Below are 27,243 nucleotides of genomic sequence, written 5' to 3'. Positions count from 1 at the left end.
GCCAAAATGCAGAAGGTTGATATATGTTTCAAATGTGCTTCATTGTAACTTTTGTTTATATTAATCAAATGCAATTGTTCATTAAATGTCTGGATACAGGTGGCGCGACTGGATGCTTTGTCAACAAGATATAAGACTCAGTCAGAAGAACTTGAAAAAAGTGAAGAAGAACTAAAAGTAGAGAGACGGAAGTTGCAGAGAGAGGTGAGAATATATGTGATTTTGATTCACTTAAAATTTTTTGAATGTGGGTCTTAGAAAAGAACAGTATGTGAAGAAATATGGTAAAATTTTTATAGATTTTATAGGCAATTTTAAGTTGGTATGCCTTGTTATGTTGAAAAAAAATATTTTTAGCTATGTTCATCTTGAGTTATAAAACTTAAAAGGTTTGACGTGTAATTACGTTACAGAGGTTTCCATCTTTCATCATAAAAAAGTTTGCAATTAAATACTAAACTGTTCATAATACAATATGCTTGATTAGCAACAAAATTATTGTGAAATCAGTTTGTTAATGCAGGGAAAATGATAATTGAAGATTACCTTCAATTCTTTTCATTCTGATGGATAACTGTATTTACTTAGGCATAGTTATATCTTAGGATTTTCATTTTGCTATTGTATTTGTGTATGAAGTAGGGTACACATTTTCTGTCATTTAGTTAAAGTTAAGCTTTCTTTTTTGCTTCTGTCATATAGTTAAAGTTAAGCTTTCTTTTTTGCTAGTGATTCATTTGAGAATATATTCTATTTAAAGGGTTACAGGTTTTTGTAGTCAGTATAAGTAAGGTTATTGTCAGTCAGGTTTGTAGTTAGCATTCATATTTGGTCAGATAATGTATAATTCTGTGCCTAAAAATGTGAACCAATCATCTCTTGATTTGTTCCATATGGCACCTCCTGTTAATGGAACTTTCCCCACCAGCTGAGGGATATCGCACAAAAATATGATGAATTAGAAACTACAAAGAATTATCTCCAAAGGCAGTATGATAAATTGAAGCATGACAGGACTGGCCGACAGTATGTAATTGTTTGTGACATTAGCGAATGTGGTGCAATTAATTTTGGTTGAAAATCCTTTCCCTTGTAGAATAGAATAAGTTTAGCTTGGTATGTCAGATTTTGACAAACATTAAGGTTTGGTCAATTTTTATTTCATGTTTTCTAGTTTGTTGCAGTTTACTGGTGTGGATCTGCATCAAGGTGATACATGCTTGTGTAATTATTATATTCTCTATTTAGGGTGTTAACACTGAATTTTTTTCATTTCACAATAGAAATGGGGAGTGGCCACATTTTTCTTTTTGATTAATTGAAGCAGTGGCAGTTAGAGCCTGTTATTGATAGCACTTTTGTCATTCACCTAATGTGGACTGCTGAATTTCTACTTGTGTATGATTACCATTATGATTGGTGTTTTTTGGGTCACATGTTGAACTAAAAGGTTTACTGTACTCTCTAGCTCCTTGATTTTCAAAGGAGAAAGTTAGCCTTGATCATTACTGTGTCCGTTATAAAAAATGTACAACTTCCTTAATTTTCATTTCAAAAGCTAATTTTTTGTAGCAAAATCAAATTGTGGGCATTTGAATTGGTAAGGCACAAAATAGAGTGGTATGAGATAACTTTGTCAAAATAGTAAATGGAGAAAGGTAATTTTCATATCTCAGGTTGGATTTTTGTCTTTGTTTAGTAGACTAAAGTAACAGTCTGAACCAGAAAATTTCATTTAGTCTTTAAGTAGTAACCAAATGATCCAGTTTTAACGTAAGTATACGTCATTTTGTGGCCTTGATGTATGTTTGTAGAATTTCATTAATTATTTAATATTTTCCAGTGGGACATTTTGTAATATTGTTTAGTTTTATTTTGTACTAACTTGCATAAGCTTTCATCATTTTAACAAAATTGAAGTTCTAGTAAAATTCCGTATTTGCCTTTGTTTTTAAATTTATAAAAGTGTGTGTGTATTAAAACTTTTTAACTAATATCTTATTTTCAAAGGTAAATGCCTGAATGGTTAAAATTCATATTCACTTCTTTTTACATACTTAAGATTTAAACAGACTATGCAAATATCTATTGGTTAATTGCTCTGAATGAGAATTTTGTAGTACTCTTATATGGAACATTAGCACCATGGTTCAGAAATAAAAGCATTATAGCTTGGTGAACATTATGTATTTTACCAATCTCTTTTTTTTCTTTTCTTCAATTAGCTGAGGGATGCTCAAAGTAGGCTAGAGGAACTGGAGACTACTAATAGCCACCTGATTAGAAGATTTGACAAGATAAAGAATGCTCGATCGACTCTTCTGAAAGATCTGTCCCAAGACCCCGCCTGATGAGGCAATGTTGGGGTTGTGTCAACCCGTCTAGAACTCTTCCATAGCTGTGAATCTTCCATCTGAGTAACAATTCATTTTGTTTCTCATTGGAGGAACCGAATCACTGATAAAGTGTGATATTTTGTAATCTTTCTCTGTGATTAGGAGTGAAATAAGATGCAACTTTAAAGTTTAAGGAGAGGAAAGGAAACCTTAGTACTTTTATGGAGACTGGATGAACTGCAGGTCTGAAAGAATGCCAGTGAATGTGAGGGTGTGTAACCCATGAAAAATGATACCTACATTCTGAACAATTAAGGAAAAAAAATAAATCAATCAATAGATGCAGGACGTAACACAAGGGGCATCTGTGTACTTTATTATTCTATTTTCTTTCACATGTATTTATTTAGTGTGTCTGCCTTATAGTGGTCTGTAGTACTGCTGTTCTCATATTGCAAATGTTACAGTGAGGATTCCAATTTGTTACCTTAACTCACTGTCCTACTTAATGTACATCTTTACTGTGATGGGTTACAGCAGTTCAGGTGTGTATGGCTACTATTGGGCCTTGTTTTTGTATGGAAATGCCTCTGTGCCTCAAGCACTTATAGCTGAAAGTTGTCAGGTCAGTTCTATGCCTCAGGTCATATGTATGTGCCTCAGGGCAGGTTGGCACCTTGAGAAAGTACTGCTTGCTATTGTGAACATAATGAGTGACATTAATGCACTGAAGCAGCTATGCTCACTCATTCTCCCAATACCTAAAGAAGGTGTTGCATGTTTGTTCACTTGCTGAGTTGTGCTTCATGTGTGCACAACCGTATTATGACAATTTAGTTGTCACCTATAGACCACCCCATGCCGAAGCCTTGGTATTTTTCATCAAGGTCAAGGCTTACACTGCCTACAAATATATTTGGTGTGGCCGTGAATTTGCTTTAGGGCTACAGACTTCAAAAGGACTTTTTGTGTTGTATGTCTTATCACAAGATGTCTTTTGTGGTATCTAGCAAGGCATTATTTAAGCACTTGTCCAAGTTGCTACATTATGAAGGGAAAAAGAGAAAATTTATGCTTTTCATGGAGTGACAGGTACCAAGGAGTTTTTGTGAACAGCTGATTCGTGTCCTGTATATTAAAGACATTGTTTTTAATGCCTTAAAACAGTGTAAACTGAAATGGCTCAGAAGCTATGAAATGTATTTTGCAAGCTGTTCTTATGATGGAATTTTTCATAAATTTTAAATTTCATTGTGTTAAAGCGTCTTAGCACTATCCACAACAGGTAATGTACCATGATGTCCAAACATGTTGCAAAGGCAACAGTAGATTATATTGTCTAAATTTACAGGGGTTGGGATTGGATTTAGTGGTTTTTAATACTAGCATCTTACTTGAAATGAACTTGGACATACATTTGCAGTACAGTAATATTATTACTTACAGTTGTGGACAATACCAGTTGCCCAGTTTTTATTTTGCTCATTTTAAACAACTAGATTATTTTTAAGGTAATTAAGGGATGTCTTTAAAGGGTATGAACATAAGATTAATGGAACTAGAAATTTTAGTTTTTATTTTTATATCTGACAGCATCCCTTTAGACACCCCTGGCAAATCATTTAATGTCTGCTGGTTAGTCCCCCTCTTTAAAAATTTAGACTTTTAAGTTGTCTTCCCTTTCCACCACCCTGGTTTTTTCCAGTGATCTTATTTTCTTTGCTTTTTCCAGTGTGGAGTGTTTTAATAGTGTAATTCCCCCTTTTATTAAATTATATTCATAAAGCCTGGTTCCTAATTAACTTAGGGGAGTCTCTCCCTGTGAAACTTGTCCATGTGATACAGCCATTGTCAGTTGTTAAGGTTGTTTAGCGTATTGGTTTGATAGTGTTGCCATCATCTCCTGCCATTTCATTATTGGCTTTAGAGGATTTATGTTGTTCTGAAATTATAAGTTATTTGTTATTTACCTTTGTGAGAGATGTATTAGAGAGATAGGTCATATTCCAAGCTTGTAAAGTGATAATTGTCCCTCCCTCCTTTTATCATTTTGCACAAATTGTTATAGCATCATTGATATTTATTGTTGTCATGGCATCTGTTACAGAGTAATGTATGCTTAATTATCAAACAATTCGTAATTAGGAAGCGCACAGGGAGTAAGAGAGAATTGTTCGGTGAAATCTTAGCACTGTTTGAGTGTTTGCACCCACCTCATGCTTTTTCTTTTTTTTATCTTGTCGTGACTTACAATTTTACATTTTTCAGTGTTAATATTAAGAATCGTCACTGTAAGAATATTCGAATAGAAGAAAAACGTCATGTAAGTGCTCTCTTTCTCTTAAATGTAAAGTAAGAATTTTTTTTATGTTTAGATTAGGTCTTTAAATTTTGATGAGTTTTGCAAACTGAAGTGTAGGTTTTGTAAAGAAATGGGTTAGCAATTCTTTAGTTGCTTGTTTATTCCCAAATGAACAACTGTAAAACAAACTTGGAGTAAAATTAATAATAGGGTTCTTTATGAAATTTATTTGTCATAGAACATTTTGTTTTGCCTGCCTAAGAAAGACAAAAATCAATTTCAATAAGAAATGTCACATTGCTTCCATTGTAATGAGTTTGTGATGCTTTAGTTATTTTGTGAGATCACCCAGCTAGAAACATCGATGCCTAATGATGTATTAGTGTCATCGAAATGCAAAAAAATTATATATATATCTTGATTATTATCCCTTTGTTTGGGTTATTTTAACCGTGGTTGCCTGATGTAAGAAAAGTGAGCTTGTTTGGATAAATGGTTTAGAATTTTTTATTTTGATTCTAGGGATTCCTCTCAAAAGAATATGTGGAATTTTTTTTTTTTAATATAAATTTAGCCTACTGTCATATGTAGTTTTAGATGAGAAATTAATTCTCAAGATTGACTTATTTGTCCCAGGTAACCATGGCAGTCCAAAGTAAGAAGGATGAGCTTACTTAATGAATGTTTTGGTCCATGTTTTCTTAAGTTTAGGGACAGTTCCATTCAACGTGCTAATGTTGATTCAGGTATGAATTACCAATTTTAGCTTTAGATTCTGGAAAGGTAATAATTTTCAAGGTTGAATTAAACATCTCCAGGGCCTCTGTATAATTTTATATATAAAAAAGCGTATAGTAGAACCAAACTAATTTACAATATAATCCCAATACTTTTGTCATTTTGATGATAAAAGCATCTCAAAGGCAATTCTTATTCTATTCAGTACTGAAAATAAGGTTGCTTTTACAAGTATTGTAATTTAAAAAGTTGAATATATCTCAGTAGCTGCAGCTTTACCAAAGTAGTTAAGGTGCAGGCTGTTGTATTTATGTTGAGTCCTTTTCAGATTTTCCATGTTGGAAATCCAGGTACTATACAAATAACAAAGGGGTAATACAAGTGATAAATTTTTTAAATTTCTGGAGCCCTATGCATACATTAGTTTCAGTAGTATGTAAACTCCTGTTACCAAACCCTTGTGAAGAAAATGAAAGTCATTCCTAAATTATGTGAATGTTTGATGTAAAATAGATAATAGTAATTGGTTCCTGTAACTTTTGATTATTTTTAAATAGTTAAGTTACAGAACAGTTGTAAAGTCTGACTGACATTGCTGATAATTATTAGGTTATCCCAACAAATGAATCAAACTATTTATTGTAATATTTAGTGTTCCACCCACACAATTTTTGTCAAGCATTTAACACTGTGATTAATGTAAAGTTGAAAGAGCGCGCCATAATAGTTTTTTTATAGTATTGACTTATGTTGGTATGACTTTCAGGTACAAGTGTGAATTACTTTTGAAATATTTGATCCCATCATTTCCCTTACTCCTTGGCATTGTATGGATAAGAGTTTACATTGATTGTATACCAGTTCCTAAGATCCAGAAAGCCCTGAGGTTGGCAAAGTAAGATTATACTTTTTGTTTCTAGTGCAACACCAAGCTACCCAGTAAATGCCAACTTTGTTATAACATTACCTTTCAAGAAATTATTGGGTAAAATTCTTAAATGCCTCATGACAAAGAAATTCCTTAGATGGAATATTCAACCTCTGTGCCACAGGATAAAGCATAGTATGTAGGTCTTGTTTTAGTAAATTTCTTGCTTCAACAATTAGAAAATTATCATAGTTCAAGGGATTTGTTTTTGTTGATGCTAAGATTAGTTTCATCAGCTACCAAGTGCTTGCTTAGGTTACTTTCATTTTAAATCTGTGGACTACAAGCTGAGCTGTTTCTTTTCTCATATGAAATTGACTTACTGTTGGGATAGGAGTGATATAGATGACAAGCACTGTATTTCTACTGCTTCTTTATTATGTAGTACAGTACTTGTCTTTAATGATGGGATATCTCATTGTGCCTGGGCAAGGAAAAAAAATGAGAAGTTAATGCATAAATAAACTAATAAAGAAGTGCTATTTATTTTAAGTAGTGATGCAGGAAATAGTCTTTTGTTTGCCTTTCTGCATTTGATTACTGAAACTGTAATATGGACCAGAATGTTATTAAATGTCTGAGTCATTAGACTGTTTTGCAGCTACAAGCTGTAGAGTTAAGGTTATGAATGGCCAGATTTAGAAATCTTATCTGGAAAATAGCATTTTCATGATATAGAAGACTAAATGTCGTCAAAAATTTATGAAATGTGTGTTGATTTTTGCATTGTTGCAAAATCTGTTTAAACCAAAAAAGTGAAGTGCTTGGTAATGTTACTGAGAAGAAGAAACGTAGAATATGAAAAAAAGCATATCTTAGTAGATAAATCCTTATTATACCAGCTGATTTTTTATTATTCTTGATATAGGTCATATATTGAGTTTGTCTTCCAGCCTTTAATTTTAGAAATAGATCTCTTAGTGAAATCCTGAAATGTAAATGAAATAGTGGATGCAGTTAGTAAAAAGCTTTGGAAACTATTATATTACATTTATGATGGATGTTATATCTGGGAAATACTGAGGCATAATAGGGTAGCTTTCAGTTTTACATGATCTAAGTTTTTCAGTTTTTCCATATCCTGAAAGTGTGGGTGGCATGTAGTAGAATGAAATTGTTTAGTCATTCTTTCCCCAAGAGAAAAAGCAGCATTTTTTAATATGATGATCCTTTCTTACCAGGCATCAAGATAAGTTTATATATATTCTTCAAATCTGGAATCTTTTAGTGAAAATCAGGACAGTAGTTATTGTGATCATAAATATTATTACAAAGAGAGAATTGCTATAATTATGGGAATTGTAAAGTTATTGAATTAACCTTTATGTAATATATATGAATCAGTTGCTGAAATTCATGATTAATCATGATAGATGAATTTAAACAAACAAATACATCTCAGCTTAGGGTATTACTATTAATAGCATAAAAATTTTTAGTATGTTTTGAATGTACAAATTGTTGATCAGTTTTTATTTGGTTAGAACATGCTTAGAATTCAACCTCCACTGCAGGCCTCAAACTTACAGGGATCATTTGTATAATAAGCTAAAGTTTTACCATGATTTTTTAATGGTAAAGCATTGCTCAGTGCCAATGGAGTTGACCATTTAAGCTTAGTTTACACTCATCCAGCTGTGTAAAAGTTGGTGTTGCTCGACTCAGTTTCTTCCTTGTAGGGTATTCTGGTTTAAAATACTACACTATCATTTGGTTTTGGTAGAAGTGAAGAAGTCTTAACGGCTTATGGAAACTTGTAGCCGAGTCTAGGAAAGGTATATCTTGAGGTTTGTGGAAACAGCATGGTATAAATATTTCTGCCATTGCTGTTAAGTCATGCCTGCACTACCCTTTCATATTATTTCACAGTCAGAAGTTGCATTAGAAAACATTTTGGCATATGATGTAGGACATGCATTGTCTTTTGTAAATTATTTTAAAGGATGCAGTGCTTTAAAAATGTCAGTGGGTATGACTGTGTTCCTCATGAATTACTGTAGGTTGAAATTTTGTTTAGTTGGTAACTTTTGAAGGTATGGATCATTTTCAAGATTGCCAAATTGCCAACCGAGTGTCGCACTGTATTGCATACCATGCCGGTACATTGTACATCAATGGATGAGTGTCAAAAACTGAAGTCCCATACTGGCCCAGAGCGCTCAAGGGTCATTCAAGGTTGTTGCAATATTTTTACACTTACGTAGGTAGTCAAATGATGTATAACTGTTAGTAATATGGTTGTTCTACAGGGAAGTGGCAAGTGTCGGTAATGCATCAGAATAATATTTTTATTTCAGTTAACTTGATCATCATCATCATCATCATCATTATCGTTATTGTTAATGAAACACTCATTCTCTCAGTACGTTCAATTTTTCTGTTAGGCCAGTTTATAAATTATTGCAAACCCATAAGCTCTCTCTCTCTCTCTCTCTCTCTCTCTCTCTCTCTCTCTCTCTCTCTCTCTCTCTCTCTCTCTCTCTCTCTCTCAGCACTTAAAAAGTTACTATTTAAACTATTTCTTTCCCAAGATTACATTACTCTCTAACAATGTAGTACCTTGTTGAGCCGCCCATATATACATTGCAGAGACTTCCTATTTTGTAGCCATTTTCTAATGTAAGTTGTATACCGTTTTAAAAATGAAGGAATTTAATCCAAATGAAACTTGTATAAGAAGGTGTATAAGTATCGTAGATAAAATACATGTTTGTAAATAAAATCGTACTCTATTTAGTTTTTATATAGATCTCTCCTTCACTTTAGTGTCTCCTGTTCTCTTCTTTCAATTGTGTACATCAGTTATGGTTAATTCATTAGCATTCCCATCTATCATCTCATGTTGTCAGTTTGGTCATAATACTTTTGTACAGGATGGATAATGGTGACCATTTCTCACTGGTAACAGTCATATTACTGCAGATATACTCATATAATTTTATATGAAATCCATGGGCTTGAGGAAAAAGGATATTTTATACAGATGCATTATTGTTATTGTGACTGATATGGCTTACAATACATAACTTTTAGACCAGTGAATCAAAGTTCTGTCGTCCAATTAACTGGAGGTATAGAGAGCATCGCTTCTGTTGGAACTTCGTGATAATGAGGCTCAATACGATGGTGTGAACTACTTTATACAGAGCTGTCCATAATGATAATAATAGTAAGGTGCTTCAACTTTCTGATTGATAAGTTATACAGGTTGACTTAACCTTACATTGGCTTTTTGTATAAATTGTGAACGGCTTTATTGTACAGAGTTGGAGATGTGTAAATAATGGTACTTATCTCGTCCTGTGTAAAAATAAAAAAAAGGAAAGAAAAATAGTGATTTAATTCATACTGACCTATAATTGACTTTCATTATCCTCTATGAATACTGTTGTTCACTGATGAAATTGGAGTGATATCAGCGTTGATAAATGTTAATCTGATTTACTTGAATTTTATTATTATTAATTAATTAATGTTATATCTTGCTTACAAACCTGTTTAATCTTCAGTAAGCTTACTGAATGTAAAAGGGACTCATTCACACCCACTTGAACCCCCTCATTATGGGACCACCTTGACGTGGCGAGGGGCTCTTGAACCTCAGGATTTTCTTGCCAGGTTCGAACCCAAGAGTCCCATATGGCATTATATATTTTTGGATTAAAATCTGGATTTTTCCACTTTTGTCAAAATTTTCAGTATCTAATAAATAAGAAAACGTATCATAACTTGGAGTGAAGTTAAATCCGAAGCTAAATTGTGGGAAATGTGGTAGATCCATCATCTACCCGACAATGTTCGGACTTGGTTTTCCAGGCGGAACTATTCTGTGGAGCTGGACCATGGATTCCAGGGGGACCTGGTTCTAGGGATAGAACTCTCGGCATTCTCTCCGGTGCCCATGACGTGGTTAGGATGGGGATAATTGTACTTCGTAATACTCTTAGTCCTACCAAACGGGTATTGCTTACACTCGGGCCATACTAATCATGTTATGCCACACCCTTTTGGGGTAGGGTAGGGATGCAGACATTTGGGAGTCATTTCTCACTTGTGCCATTGGCGGAAGATTTAACTTCACGGAAAGCCAACAATATCTTTTCATTATTTTTTTTTTTCCTCTAATTTTTTATGATAAATACGAATAAAGTTATTAGTACCCCTGGGACCCTTGATGGACAAAATTCGGCACAGTTGATGTCTGCTGGAAATTTATCCCTTAATCTCCTTCAGTCAGTTCTAAATAATAATGCCCCTTAATCTCCTTCAGTCAGTTCAAAATAATAATGCAACAAAGGAGCATCCAGTTCCAAATAAATTATATGATCCTAAATTAGAAATTATACAAAGAAAGTAAAAATCAATCAGAAGATACAAACAATAACAATGAAACTATACGTAACAGAGGAAACAAATCTGATACACAGATAACCCACATTAGGCAAAAGGTCCAAAGAGAAATAGAAATTATCGTCTTCATCCAACACTCGTGCATTTTGATCATCTTTTTGGACCAGATAACTGGTCAAAATTTCTAGTACTTAGAGCTGAAAGTAAAAATATCAGCAATAGTGGAAAACAAATTATTGAATATATGTCCAACACAAGAAATGGAATGCCGATATATTAAAGAAAAGGAATGGTTAATTCAGGTAACCACGAAAAACCAGTCCACCACCTTTTTAAATATAAAAGAAATAAATGGCACAAAAATAACTAAGTCATGAAACCTTAAATTATACACAGTTATTTTACCCAACATTGAAGGACTGCCCTCAAAACAATTTGATTCTTGACTTCTTTAAGTTAAGACACAATAATATACATGATTTAATAATCCATTCAATTCCAAGTAGGAAATATAAAAATAAAATAATATTGCAAAAATAAAATTTACAGGCCAAGATCTCCCACTCAAAATCAAAATTCTTGGACAAAATAGAGACGCGCCCATTTATACCAAAAACCACTTCAGTGCGCACATACAAAAAATGCCATAATAATGCAGTATGCTCAGTGTGTGAATCAGACACCCATTCTACTAATTTGAAATGTAAATCTCCAAAATATATTAACTTTGGACAATCCCATCATGCGAAATCTAAGGAATGCTTCTCTTATCAATAATACAACACAGAGCTCCAGTTGTTGAATAGAATAGGAATGTCAGGCAAAGAAGCTAGACTCGAGCTAAAAGTAAGAGGAGTCAGTAATCCATCTAAAAGCCACTCTTTCGCAAATGTAACGAAAAATCTAAATAACGAGCAAGATAATATAAAGGTACAAACTAATTCTCATATCAATAATGCTGAACCCCAAACCAAGCATGTTGATATATCCACCAGTACCACTAATAACATAGAAGATTCAGATATCCATGGAAAAGAACTTCCAATGGAAGAGGAGTCAAATAATAATAATAATCGAACCGACAAAACGAAAATAATACTAGAACGAACCCCACCTAAGGGAAAAAAGTTAATATTGAAAATTACAATCAATTCAAAGAAACTCCAACTACACCAGGAGAACATTTTAAAAAAGATATTGCACTTACCTCATCACAAGTGGAAATACATAATTACCCTCAATCCCAATCAAACAGCCAACATCTGGACAGTAAAGAAGCAGTCAATCACTCTTTACAATTCCCATCAAATAATACTAATGGAAATCATACCATTAAACCAAACCGAAATGTAACTATCACTCCGCAACCATCCACAAGACCCAAATATTCCATTAACAACAACAAAACAAAAAAAAAACCCTCAAACCAACAGTCCTTATCACTACAGAAAAGGAACAGTAGAATTACAAAACCAGAAATTTCTAAAGCTAGATCAAATACTTCTGAACCAATATTTAACATTACCAAACATGCTTCGTCTTGTGGTTGTAATCAATGCTTTGTAAGTACATATAACCAACTATAACCACCAAGACAGAGGACACAGTACGAAATTGTATAGACAATTTTATTAAATTAAGGAAATGCCCTTTAACACACCAACATGAGAACGAAATATGTTCTGAATCCTTAAAATACAAAAAGGAAATTATAAAATAAAAAATAGACTTATTAATATTCAATTATGAAAAACAGAACTACTGAATCTAATAACCAACATACAAATACAACGATTAAAAAACCACAAATAAATTCAAATGTATATAAACTACGAGGCAAAGTAAAATCGGCAATCAATGTACAGAGTTTAACACCAATTCCTCCCAATAATGGATTATAAAATTATTCAATGGAATATTAATGGCCTCTTAACCCGGCTACGTCTGGGTGAATTACAAAGAATCATTCGAGACCACAACCGAATGTGCATATGTCTACAACATTAGAAGTCCAACACTACAAAGTTACATGTTATTCACCAACTGACGGTGGAAAATTAGGCACAGTTATATACGTTCATAATAGCATAACATATGAACCTTCCAACATACCATCTATGCTAGCAGTGTAAATTTGGCAATTAATATGGAGTACTTTATTATACTAATAAAAGAAACTCCGTAGGGAATAGTGCCGGCAGTGCACCTAATTCGCTGCAATGTAGGCATATTACTTAAGGTTCTTTGCAGCGTCCCTTCGGCCCCTAGCTGCAACGACTTTCATTCCTTTTACTGTAGTGTACCTCCGTTCATATTATCTTTTTCATCTTGCTGTCCACACTCTCCTAACAATTTTTTCATAGTGCAACTGCGAAGCTTTACTCCTGTTACACCTATATAACCTTTTACTGTCAATTTCCGCTGCAGCGCTGAATGGCTTTAGTTGCCCCAGTGCTTGGCATAATGCCAAAAATCTATATAAATCAAAATCAAATCAAATAAAAATGAATTACAAGAGGAGCGTCTATGTAAAAAGTATGGAAAGAACTATGAGCCAACTTTCCTTTATGGAAGGAAACATTGGTCTTGGATAAAAAGGAGAAAGGTCAGAAGCATGAGAATAGCTGAAAGGTTGTGATGTTTAGAATATATATATATATATATATATATATATATATATATATATATATATATATATATATATATATATATATATATATATATATATATATATATATATATATGTATATATATATATATATATATATATATATATTGTTACGTATTAAGCCTGGCCTTAAGGGGCTCAAATACGTAAACGGAAATAGTTGAGGGAAAAAGCAGAATAAATTAATGAACTTAACGTAAAAGGATTTATCGTGTTAATTTAATCTAGAGTGAAAGGTCGCCAGAAAACTCTGCTAATTACTTTACATCTATTTATTTACAAGAGGCCGTTTACTGGCCTGGAGAAAGAGTAAATGCAGCTTGCCCACACGTGGACTAATAATATCTCTTCCAAGGGGATAGCTGGCTAAAAATGAGATTCACGTAAAAGCTGGTTTTCAAAATCTTGCGGTAATGCAACACTTGAGGGAGCGCAGACTTGGACACGTAACTCAGGGAATCTGGAAAAGATCCCAGATTAGACACAATAAAAAAAAAGGACTTCTTGCACAAGTTACGATTATTCAGTTTCTCTAACACTGGGGGAAGGAACTCTAGTGTTTAACTGAGGTATGCAATGACTTCATTTGTCTTTAACAAGTCACAAGGGGAAGCACATGGCCCGATGAGGACAAAGGACTTTTGATGTAAGAGAGATACAAGTGAGAATTGAAAATGAAATTAGCAAGAGTTGTGTTGGAGAAAGAGGAGCTGGTTTGGAGTTTACACTTTCTAGATGTACCTTAATTACTTTAGGCTTGGACATGTGTCGTGCTCTGAAGATAGTCCCACCAGCGTTTGGACAGAGGGCTGACGTCCCGTCAGAGGAGGAGGCTAGAGGCGAGTCTGCCTCGATGTAGGAGTCGCTTCTGACTGAGAGAGGCTGGGTCTCTTTGAATCACGGGGATTCCATACACTGCCTCGGGCACTGCCTGAAACTGGTAAACAACAGCCAGCAAATTGGGAAGGAAAATAGGTCTTATTGTAGAGGCCCCTAAAATCCATCTCGAGGCCTAGCTACTCTCGTGACTTGCCTATCTTACCCTAAGCTTCCGTCAGACCGGAAATTCCTTTCTCTGGATGGGGTGTTTTGGGTTCCCGCCTGAAATCAGCTGATATTTGGGTGAATATGGCTGCTTTTCTAGCAATCAAAATATTTAACTAAATGCTGGGTAGACGAGGAGATCAATAAATGTAACAATATATATACATATGTATATATATATATATATATTATATATATATATATATATATATATTAATATATATATATATATATGAATAACTTGATCACGAAGTATATAAAACGTGATGCTATGTATAAATAAAGGTTTTTTGCCACGAAGGAAAAAATGAAAAAGCGAGATAGCCAAGTACTTTCGGTCCTGTTCGGACCCTTTACTGAGGCAAACTGATTTTACAGAGAACAACATAGTCAAAAGAAAGCTTAATATACAAACTGACACTACAAGATTAGCAAGCAATAAGGGCGATTTTCACTCTACAGAAAGGAGGAGCCGCCTGAGGGTAGCCACACCTTGAAGGATACACACAGTAAACAAGTGATTCTCCCAGAAAACATACATTTTTGAAAAAAACCCAATGGAAGCATACAATTTAATATCATGAATTTTTACACAAATTTTCCCCCCAAAAATTATTATTAATGAAAAGACGAAAGAAAATATAAATATATATATATCGAGCAAGAGAAGGAGGGAGATAAAATATCGAACCAGACTAAGATTTAGGTTGTTTTTATTAGTGATTTGTATAATTGCCGATTCCAGTAAATTTCTTGAAACATAATCATTAGATCTAGCAATTACCGAGGTATCACCCCAATTAATACAATGAGATTTTTCACTCAGATGGATAAACAGTGCATTTGAAGTCTGGGCTGTTCTAACTGAATACATATGCTGCTTAATACGTACACAAATTTTTCTTGACTGACCAACGTAAAACGATGGGCAATCCTTAAAAGGAATTTTGTAAATGATGTTGTTATTTGTGACGGGACTATTCTTAATTAGCATATTCTTTAATGATATTGTTATAAGTGAACATTACATTAACATTAAACGATTTTAAAATATTTATTGTTTTATTGGTTTTTCAAAATCCAAGAAAATAAGGTAAGATAAAGTACATTTTTAGGCATTTCTTTTTAATTAATAGCAACACTATAAAACTTTTTGTGAGCTTTTTGATAACATAAATCAATTAAATGAGGTGGGTAGCAGTGATCGTTTCCTATCATTCTTATGTATTCTATTTCTTGGTCCAGATATTGTGGACTCGTGATACGCAAAGCGCGTAGGAACATAGAAGAAAAAATTGAAATTTTAATATTAAGATGGTGGCCAGAATAAAAATGTACATATGTTAAATTATTTGTGGGTTTTCTATAAATACTGAATTTGCATTGGAAAGATTCTCTATGTATTAATACATCTAGGAAAGGGATGACATTGTTATTTTCAATTTCAACAGTGAATTTTATGGATGGCACTAAATTATTCAATTTAACATATGTACATTTTTATTCTGGCCACCATCTTAATATTAAAATTTCAATTTTTTCTTCTATGTTCCTACGCGCTTTGCGTATCACGAGTCCACAATATCTGGACCAAGAAATAGAATACATAAAAAAGATAGGAAACGATCTCTGCTACCCACCTCATTTAATTGATTTATGTTATCAAAAAGCTCACAAAAAGTTTTATAGTGTTGCTATTAATTAAAAAGAAATGCCTAAAAATGTACTTAGCTTACCTTATTTTCGTGGATTTGAAACCATAAAATCAATATTTAAATCGTTTAATGTTAATGTAGTGTTCTCTTATAACATTACCCAAGGTAATATCCCTTATTCTATATACCTTGACATTACCATTAAAGATATGCTAATTAAGAATAGTCCCGTAACAAATTACAACATCATTTACAAAATTCCTTGTAAGGATTGCCCATCGTTTTACGTTGGTCAGTCAAGTAAAAATTTATGTGTACGTATTAAGAACCACATGTATTCAGTTAGAACAGCCCAGACTTCAAATGCACTGTTTATCCATCTGAGTGAAAAACCTCATTGTATTAATTGGGGTGATACCTCGGTAATTGCTAGATTTAATGATTAAGTTTCAAGAAATTTACTGGAATCGGCAATTATACAAATCACTAATAAAAACAACCTAAATCTTAGTCTGGGAATGTACCATTTGGACCCATATATTTGTAAGATGTTAATGAAGGACCTTAAAATAAATGAACAACTAATAAATTAGTCCCACATGTATATAGTTATTATTTCTCTCTCTCTCTCTCTCTCTCTCTTCTCTGGTTTCGATATTTTCTCTCCCTCTTTATCTTGCTCGATATATATTATATATATATATATATATATATATATATAGTATATATATATATATATATATATATATTTATATTTTCTTTCGTCTTTTCATTAATAATAATTTTTTGGGGAAAAATTTGTGTAAAAATTCATGATATTAAATTGTATATGCTCCCGTGTTTTTTCAAAATGTACTGTTTTTCTGGGAGAATCACTTGTTTACTGCGTGTATCCTTCAAGGTGTGGCTACCCTCAGGCGGCTCCTCCTTTCTGTAGAGTGAAAATCGCCCTTATTGCTTGCTAATCTTGTAGTGTCAGTTTGTATATTAAGCTTTCTTTTCGACTATGTTGTTGTTCTCTGTAAAATCAGTTTGCACAGTAAAGGGTCCGAACAGGACCGAAAGTAATTGGCTATCTCGCTTTTTAATTTTTTCCTTCGTGGCAAAAAACCTTTATTTATATATATGTATATATATATCTATATATATATATATATATAATATATAGATATATATATATATATATATATATATATATACACACACACACACACACACACACACACACACACACATATATATAATCTATATATATATATATGAATATAATAATATATATATCTATATTATATGTAAATATATAGTATACTATATAATATTGAGAAAAATGGATGCGCATGTTTGAGTTTAGTTTGACCGCAGGGGAGAGGCTAGGACGTTTAGTCGGTGAAGACCGTGATGATTTGAAAGTTTTGGTAAGGAAGGGGAAGAGGATACCCAAGGTGAATTGCTTGGATAACCAGAAATTACATACCAGACATAGGTGAGTGGCGGTGTTAACTGTTGTTTATCATAGTGCATGTTACTGAAATGACTGGGCCTTTGAACGTATCTTTGTTCAGCGATTCAAAGATTAACATGCTACCGATTGTTGTTGTGACAAGGATTCGTCGCTTCTGATACGCAAGGGAGAAAAAAATAATAAAAATTACGTCATTGAACTTGGATATTAATATTATTTAGCTTAAGTCTGGTAAATTTGATAATCTCAGTTGCATTTCAAGATTAGATTAGATAATTATGACACTGAATTAGAATAGATCTACGAAGTCGGCACCGCAAAAGAATACAAAACCTGTGTTGTAGAAGAAGAAAAAGTTTTCAATGTCAGACGGACAGCCGGACAGGTGGGAGTTGTCCGAATGTAAACATTGAGGTTCTAAGTTTACGTTACGTCTGGTACCGGTAAGTCCCAATTTTTCTTTGAAATCTCTACTTTTTCTTGATGTGAGGGCTTGAGTCTATCTGGTATTAGTCGAAGGATTGTTTTAGTCGCTTACACAAGAATAAATATTGTTTTATTAGTGAGAAAAGGACAAAAACAAGCATGTGTCCTGTGGCTGGTTGGGGTGACAGGTCATTATTCCCCGGTGATCTGATGCACGTATGCTGTGGGATAGAACTGGATATAAACGGCGTTGCGTTGTGTAGACCCAAATATTCTTGAACAAAGTAAGAAACTACATATTCTGAGATTTTAAAGTTTGTGCTTATAAGAAAGTAGGTAGTATTGGGTAACCTGTAGAATAACAGTAGGTTTTCGTAGTCATTTGCATACCTAGTCATTGGGCAACTAGGGAAGCTACTAGGCTAGCTACCTACCTACTAGCCTAGAACTATAGGAAAATTTTGCCATAAGAATTTGATACTTTAATTTCTCGCCAGATTTATAAATCAAATATTTTTCTCGCCATGTTTCTCATGTTTTTATGTTTCTGGTCTAGATATATATTACGGTGCAGACCACTCGTTTTTCCTGGTACCTCTTGTCCCTCAGCCTAAGCTAGGTAGGTAGGTATTTGTTTAAAAAAAAGGGGGGGTTTTTTTGCAGTTGAAAAGTTTTTTTGGGCAGTGAAGACTACAGTGAATTAAATGTGCCAACAAGAACGGTCTAAAATAGGTAGTAGTACCCTATATATACTAATCACAAAATAAGTTGTCAGAAAATCCATGGTTTTAACTTACAGACCTTGGGTATAGCCTAGGCCCTAGGCTAAGCAGAATTTACAATTACGGTTATCAAAACACACAGCCTTATTGTTCCTAGCCTAACCTAACGTAAGGTGTTGTATGTCATGGAGTAGCTAAATGGTAAAACTAAAAACCAATACTGTGTTCTGGTTATGACTTAATTATGCTTATAATATTTACTGTCGTTGCTTATAATTTTACTTTTATCCTAAATACTTGTGCTAAATATGGCATCCATTTTGCCCAATAACTGGCACTTACCAATCTAGAATGGTGCAGTAGTAGTCATCAGTTTTACTGAGGAAATTACAGAAATGAATCCTAACCTTACTTATAATCAAGGGCTCCAGATCTAGGCTGACAGGCAGAATCCTAACCTTACTTAATCAAGGGCTCCAGGTCTAGTCTGACTGGCAAATCTTAAATGTGAAAGACAGAAGATTATCTCAAACTAACTTTGTACACTGGCTCTTATCTCACCCATTCTGTACAGTGGCTCTTATCTCATGTTGAGGCACCCATTCCCATATTATTACTGACAGTATATTCCATATGTTAATGTTGGTAGGTAAAGGTAGGAGGGACATAACAAAATTAAAAAACACATTAGTGTTCATGTGTAATAGTTTTAGTGCTATAAGAAGCTGACCCTTCCCAAGCAGTGTCCAAGGAGTTATGGAGCACATTAAGAACAATCACAATGTACTAGGAATATGATAGGTCTTTGTGCAGGATTTTTATTGGTAAATTCATCACTTATTTGAAGTACTTGTCCCTTATAAGCCATTTGAAAATTATGTCTTGAGGACCCTGACCATCATTTAATATTGAATTTTGAGTTGAAGAGGACTGAAAGTATCATATTGCAATATTACCATTTATGGTTTCATTCTCAATATGTCAGTAAATGGACAAATAGAATGAAATCTTTAGAGAATGATAATTTTCCGTAGGCCTAGCCGGAGCTACTAAGCTTAGGTCACTGAGATGCCAAATATCGGTTAATTAAACCTTCTGCTGAATGCATTCCCAGGCAACATATGGGCTTATAATAGTTATTATTGGTATTGGTATGACATTAATTTTTTCCATATAAATAAATTATGTATTCTTTGACAGCTTATCTTGTAAAAGCTGCATTTTTAGAATAATGTTGGGACGAAACATGCATATGTTTCAGCATTTAAAATAACTATTTCATTGGAAGCTGTATCCCAGACTCCGATTTCTTGTTGTTACATCACCACAACTTGAAATCTGGACGTACTATCAAGGGGTTTCAAGTTAAAACAACAATGCGGAGGAGCTCTCAGAACATGATCAATTTCATTTGTGTAATAAAATACTTGGCAAAGCTTATGGGGCTGAGAAAGTACCATATTGTGCATTGTACACTGTGAGTTGTGCAAATACTGTAGAAATGTGTTTGTGTACTATAACTACCGTTCATTGCTGTATGACGAAAAGTGTATATATTTTTAAGAGCAGTTTAGATGTAAGCACAGTGGAGATACAAAAGGAAGGGGAACTGGAATATGGTGTCCCCAAAGGTACAGTAAATTAATTTTGCATTTTGACTTAACAGCATTTTCAGAATTTGATTTATTTTTGTTTTGAATAAACTCTGTTGTACTTGACAAAAGTACAGATCATGTATTATATAGACAAACACATTTGGTGTAAGCAAGTTTGGTTGTTCAAGCATGGTACAGTAACAAGAGCCAGTAATCAACTAACTGTGCCCATATTAATGGTTGGGGCTACCACCTACTTGCCTGAATGTTAGCTCTCACTTTTTTCAGGCCTTACGGTGAGTAAAAACGTCATTGCTACAGTGGTTACGAGACTTAGTACGTACTTGGATCATCCAAGACACATTGGCATGCCTTTATCATGAGTTCAGTAGCCTTCTCTGCAGAAAAAAATTGGTCAGTCTGTTAGTCTGCTTGATTTCTTCCTGCTTTCTGGACCATGGTTTAGAAAGCTGAAAGGAAGGAGAAAGAAAATGTGCAGCTGGGTATCATGGAGGAACTTCTCTAAGCATTATCATGCCTAGATGAGCTTAGTCCTTAGGAAAGGGGAGTTCCATCAGGATTCCTTTTCCTGTGCTATCATTTTGAGGAAACGGTGGTGTTTTGGTTTCCTTTCGTCTTACTTCTTGTGGCCATTGGGTACACAGAACTCCTCTTAATCCAGAGCCAATGATGGCTTCCCTCTTGAGTTGTCCCTTTTTCTAGTTTAATATCACCCATACCATATCTCAGGCCTTTTGTATCCTCCATTCAGTCCCTTTTAAAGAATTAGCACTGGCAGGCAGTAGTTATATAGTAGTTTTCATGTATGTTTTGTGGGAGATGCCATGCTGTATGGATGTAGGAGGCATCTGTGTGCTGGTGACATCTGGCTTATCTTGAAGGCTTTCCATATAAGAGCGAACCAGACCCAATATACTTAACGAAACTGCTATAATGACCAGTGGAATAGTATTTCGGGTATTGTAGAGTGGTTAATTTAAACTGCTATAATGACCAGTGGAATACGTGTAGTATTTCAGGTATTGTAGAGTGGTTATGATACTCACCCATGTTCGGTTTCTTGAAAAGTCAGGACAATTATTTTATGCATGTTCCTTTACACCTTAATGCTTCTCTGCTGACCAAAGGAGTGATTGATTGATTTATTTCTGTTGTTATTTTCTTGGGATAGCTGATGTTCACAAAAATTATAAATATTTTTAATATCAGACAGTTAACAGTATATCTTAGTTTTACCAGACCACTGAGCTGATTAACAGCTCTCCTAGGGCTGGCCCGAAGGATTAGATATTTTTACATGGCTAGGAACCAATTCACACTATATCGAGAAATGAATTTCTATCACCAGAAATAAATTCCTCTGATTCCGCGTTGGCCAAGCCAGGATTCGAACTTTGGACCACCGAATTGGCAGCCGAGCTTGAAAACCACTTGTCCAGCGAGGAACTGAATATCAGACAGACAGTAATGAGAGGTGAATTAACAGGAAAATGCATACTTACTGTGCTCAAACAATGGTAGTACAATGCTAAAAACTAATTAATGGTATATGCACTTCAAACTAGCCTTGCTACCTCTTTTGAACTATCGTCAGGATCAAAAGTAACAACAGGATTAGCATTCCAAACTTTTACCTGTGAAAGAAAGAAAGAAAGACCCTCAGTACTGGGTAGTGAATAGCTTAGCACATAGACTGACTGTGGATCCTAATACCCTATAAAATGGGTGGAAGGTATTAGTTTCAGATCTCCAAGTAATTGGATGCTAACAGGTCCCTGTTGAAATAGAGCTTATGGAGGATGGTCAAATATGAAACCCTCTGGCAGTGGTATAAATCATAAATACCATTGTTGAGAATAAGAAACCCACCAATTTAGTAATCTCTTGAAGATCATGGGAGGCTGAAACATCTGTAAATCACAGTGCTATTATAAATTATACTTTTATCACTTTATGAAAACCAACTGTCTTCAAAAAGAAAAAGTAATTGAATTGTCATTCTCATAGATACGCAGTCATAAATATTTGAGGTTATAGTTATTCAGGTTTGGATATTTCAGAGGTCCGTAGTGTGTAGGCACGTTTCCAGTCCAGTAGGTGAATGCTCTGCAACAAGGATGTCATCATCCTTGATATTCCTATGATGACAAATCTGAGTTTTGAAAGTAACATTTTTTCCTTGCACATTAATTTTGTTTCAACAGCTTTAAGGAAAGGACATGAACATCAAATCTTGTGAAAGTGTAGAATGGCCATACGTATTTTGAGACAGTTTTTGCATTGAAAGTGGAGTGGAAAATGCCGTCATTTGTAATTACATTGGCTGCTTTAGGTGTGAGGTTGGTGTTACTTGAAACAAGTAAGATCTGCCCATAAATTGTGTTCTGGATTTTAATCATAACAAATTTTGCAGTGGGCAGTTTATTAACAATTCCTCTTTCCCCAGCTTCCATATTATGGAATTTTCTCATCGCATGATTTGATTAATTCATATAATATTTCCTCTTTATAGAGGCATGCCTGTCATTTCATCTTTTGTACATACTGTGCAAATTTGCTTAACTACCTAGTATGTTTCTGTATTTTATTGCAATAAATTTCTAAGGTTCGGTGAATTCTTTTTTTGACATTTTTATAAGTTAATGTAATTTGAGTATAACTTCGTCACTCTTCCAGCGCTAATAGCAAGCTGTTGTTGCCTCTCTATAGTAAGTACAGAATTGATCCCAGCAAATTTCCCAACAGTATGTGATATTTATGGGTCAGACGGTTTATGTGGCATTTTGTTCGGCTCAGTGTCAAAAAAATACACATGGAATGATATTGCACCGAAAGATTTCGAGGATGGTTTGTGTAATGCCTAGCCAAGTCGCGTAATGTCAAAACCAGCCGGATATAATGACGTGTTGAGATTTCAAAAAACCCGAGTAAAGATTGAGTGTAGATTACAAGTGTGAGCCAATACTCGCAGTTAAAATAAGTATGGATGTGTTTGGTTGAGACTGCTGGAGTATATGGAGGCCTAGGAGTTCGGGGACGCCTAGTTTGAAAGAATCTCCATTTTACGGGTGACGATTAGTATCTGGTTAGACTAGTGGGTCCTGGGGACTGAGTGATTAGGAAGATAATGGGATGTGGTCAAAACACATCGTTCAGTAGAGAAGCGTGGTTTCTGCCAAATAGCTTGGGGTCAAGATGCTGGAAGGTGATAACGTGTTTGGGAACAAAATTATTTGTAACAAACATCTTGTGGGGAAGTAAAACCGTTAAATGGAAATGGGAGTAAGATAGAGAGAGGATGGGATGTTACTGACGCGATCTTCATGAAAGAATGTGCAAGATTTCAGAAGCCGTGTTTATATGAATTAGAAATTTTTTAATTAAACCGGGATTTAAGACTCAAATTGCCTTTGCCTGAAGTAATGTAACTATTTCATGCTCGGAAAACACGTGTTAAATTACCAAGCGCTTATCTCCACTTACAATGTGCTGATGTCGCTGATTAAATGACCATAAGAAGCCCAAAGCTATTTGCCTAAACCAAGGTTAAACTCTAATCAGGGTTAAGGATGGACTCATTCAGTGGTTAAACAAATTCCGTGCCATTAACTGGTCGAGATCATCATCTCATTCGTTTCGTGTGGTCTCCTGCCAAGTTTGAAGCCTACATCTCGTAACTTTAGTAAAGTGGACTAAAGTCTAATTTAGTTACTAACGATAGCTCCATTTTCTCACTGTTAACTTGTTTACGTGCATTATCTTAATTGTTTATATCAAGATAGCCACATAACAGTTATTTTCATTTAGATTCCTTCCTACGCGTCAGTTACTGAACGGTTCTTGGTGATCCCGAAGGACGTCATTTTTTTTTTTTTTCTTTTTTCCTCCTCTTTCGTTTCCCTAGTCTCACATTTTGCTTACGGTAAGCGGACGGAGCCGGCAGAAGCTGTCATCAGTATTGCTAGAGGTAGGAGATGGGTAATTGCTCTGTTATTTGCAGAGTGCTGACCATGGGTGACGATGGCGCAAGCGTTTTTACCAATAGCAAGTCCATGATGCAACTTTTCAAGCTTATGCACCACCGCCACATTTTCCTGTTGATCCATCCATTTAAAATGGATCTCTGCCAAACAGAGCAGAAGGACGCAACTGTTATTTAGGTTGGGTTTCACGAGGACGGTTTGAAAGATGCAAGTTCACAGTTAGTAAATACTCTGTACGTGGAAACACGAAGGTTCCTACTCTATGCATAGGAAGTCTTGCAAATCACTGTATTACGGTTTCCTTTTCAATAGACTTTTTTTTTTCTTTTTAAGAATTACAAGAGAAATTTTTTAGAATTACAAGAGAAAATTTTGGCATTGTTCCCACATTGTCAATAACTGTGGCTAAGTTGGTAATCTTAGTTACCCTAGTTGTAAGCATTGGCATTTGTTGCAGACAATAGTTTTCGTAAATGGTCAGGGTTTTTTTTTTTATGTGAAACTGACTGCCAAAGTGAAAAATTTTAACTCGATAACTATATTTAATACAGCAGTTCTAGTTTCTTTTAAATTAAAATTTTCGTGAACATTTTTTTTTTTTCAATTTTTATACACGTGTCAAATGAAAAACTTGATTTTTTTAAAGTAATCAGCACGTCTGCTGTTTTTTTTTTTTTTTTTTTTCTTTTTTTCTTTTTTTCTTTTTTTCTTTCTCCAAGATGCAGGCTGGTCACAGAACACCCGAGGAGGCGTAGTTGGTACGAAAATGTCAAAGGGAAAAAGGGTCTCCCGTGATAAGGAGAGAGAGAGAGAGAGAGAGAGAGAGAGAGAGAGAGAGAGAGAGATATTCATAGCTGCAATGTAGAATATGTCCGTTTCACTTTTACTGAGGCTCTCCTTTTTCTATTTAGACTTTTGCGAGACTAACTCATTCTACAGCAGTCTCTCTTCTCTCTCTCTCTCTCTCTCTCGTCCTCTTCACAGTCTTCTCATCATCGTCCTCTCTCTCTCTCTCTCTCTCTCTCTCTCCATAAACACTTTTACGCGTCGAGTCTTCATTTTGTGGAAGTAGACTTACATGGCGCTTAATTGTTAAAAAAAAAATTCTTAACACTGTTTTCAGCAGGTATCTAATTCGAGTGGTTTGTTACACTTTTTTTTTTTTTTCCTTTTTAGTTACTTTGAGCACAAGTTATTTGGCAATGACAGAAATTTCTCCCTCGACATTTTCCTTTAATTTGTTATGAGAAGTCATGTTTAGTCTTTAAAATACCGATGCTGGTATTTTTGTTATTTTGACCTCACAAATGAGAACCTAAGTTTATCACATTATTCAGCCAAATACCGACACACCCTTAGACCCAGTTTTAGACCTTTCGTTCCGGAATAAAAGAGAAAAAAATATATGTAGTATCATCATTGTAATAGGTGGTATCCAGTTTGTTCCTAATTGTTTCGTCCATTTTCTTTTACCTAACTTCCGAAACGAACTTTTCCATTCGCATGTGACTGGGTCACCTAAGGTCATTGGTCTCAATGTATAGAATTTCATGATGCCTTTTAGGACCCTGTTTGTGTGATATTTCATCCTTTAATGAACTAACTCAGTCTTTCGCCTAATTTGAGCTTTTATTTTCATCTTTATTAGGTTTCCTGAAAGCACAAGCTTAGGTAATGGCAGTAGGTTGGCCGTCGAGTTTCTCTCTCCTCTCTCTTCTCTCTCCTCTTCTCTCTCTCTCTCTCTCTCTCTCTCTCTCTGCAGCCGATTGGGCGTAGTCGTAGTGGCTGCTTAAACAAATAATAATAATCTCTCTCTCTCTCCTCCTCTTCTTCTCTCTCTTCTCTCTCTCTCTCTGCTCTCTCTCTCTCTCTCTCTCTCTCTCTCTCTCTCCTCTTCTCTCCTCTCGTCTCTTCTAATCCTAATCTCCTTCTCCTTCTCTCTCTTCCTAACTAATCTCTCTCTCTCTCTCTCTCTCTCTCTCTCTCTCTCTCTCTCTCAGTTATATTCTTGTGTCATTTTTGGCTCATTCATTAGTGACCCCTTAGCAACAATTCTTCTCTCTCTCTCTCTCTCTCTCTCTCTCTCTCTCTCTCTCTCTCTCTCTCTCTCTCTTCGAAATGTCTCCTATAAATTTGTATCATGAAGAAAGTGATTTGAGATTTGGGTCATAGGTTAACTACAGAGAACCCGTTCCGTTAATTTGTGACGTAATGACCTGGCCCCGAGCTAACCGGTCTGTAGCATAACCTGGTGTGCATGAGCCATGCCGTTTATCAAGTGGTTCTTGTGGCTAGTGTGAAAGGTAATTGAAGTTTTTTTTTTTTGCGGTTATGTACGTATATATATATATATATATTATATATATATATATATATATATGTATAATATATATATATATTATTTATAGTACATAATATATAAACAGATATAAAATATAAATGTTTATATATTTACATATACACTATATATGAATTTTTATTGAAGTATTTGTTTTCTTTTTGCGGTTATGTACATACGTATGTATGTATATATATATATCTATATATTATTCTATCTATATATATATATATATATATATATATATATATCTATATATCTATATATATTTATATATATATAAATATACTACATATATATATAGTATGTATATATATATAATATATATATATATATATATATATATATATATATATATATGTATAACTGAATCACGAAAGTTAGGAACGTGATAAATCCATAAATAAAGATATATGCCATGAAGGAAAATAAACAATGGAGTATTCGCGAGACCTTTCGACGTTCAAACGTCCTTTACTTAGCAGATGAACTGACATACATGAGGAAAAAGAGAAAACAAGAAGATTCGTATAACTGACATATGGGGATTATAACGAGACTAGTACCTAGAATCCGACACACCTGGAAGATGAGTAACCTTCCCAAACAAGCATAAACAATGGGTGCAATTAAAAGTTTAAGAGAACCATCTCAGATACAAGGACAAGACAATTA

At 34.3% G+C, this 27,243-nt stretch overlaps 2 protein-coding genes across 10 annotated transcripts in view; both read left to right on the top strand.

Annotated features, from left to right (window-relative positions):
* Positions 1-8,790, top strand: part of LOC135212604 (uncharacterized) — an 86,873-nt gene extending 78,083 nt beyond the window's left edge. For 2 of the 5 annotated variants that reach the window (XM_064246170.1, XM_064246168.1), the window contains 3 exons: positions 100-204; positions 929-1,026; positions 2,226-8,790. In XM_064246170.1, the coding sequence (XP_064102240.1) occupies positions 100-204; positions 929-1,026; positions 2,226-2,229 (207 nt within the window). In that variant the 3' untranslated portion in view covers positions 2,230-8,790. The remainder of the gene's footprint in view (positions 1-99; positions 205-928; positions 1,027-2,225) is intronic. The other 3 variants (XM_064246169.1, XM_064246167.1, XM_064246172.1) reach the window with 2 other exon arrangements.
* Positions 8,791-17,398: 8,608 nt separating this feature from the next.
* The window catches only part of LOC135212602 (alpha-N-acetylgalactosaminidase-like), a gene marked incomplete at its 3' end in the record, with an annotated part of 120,142 nt that continues 110,297 nt past the window's right edge, over positions 17,399-27,243 (top strand). For 2 of the 5 annotated variants that reach the window (XM_064246166.1, XM_064246161.1), the window contains 1 exon segment: positions 17,607-17,926. 5 annotated transcript variants of the gene reach the window in all.

The sequence above is a fragment of the Macrobrachium nipponense genome, chromosome 41 (assembly GCF_015104395.2).
Source record: "Macrobrachium nipponense isolate FS-2020 chromosome 41, ASM1510439v2, whole genome shotgun sequence".
NCBI lineage: Eukaryota > Metazoa > Arthropoda > Malacostraca > Decapoda > Palaemonidae > Macrobrachium > Macrobrachium nipponense.
Note: the sequence above shows the minus strand (reverse complement) of the source record. Positions and strands in the feature narration are given on the sequence as shown.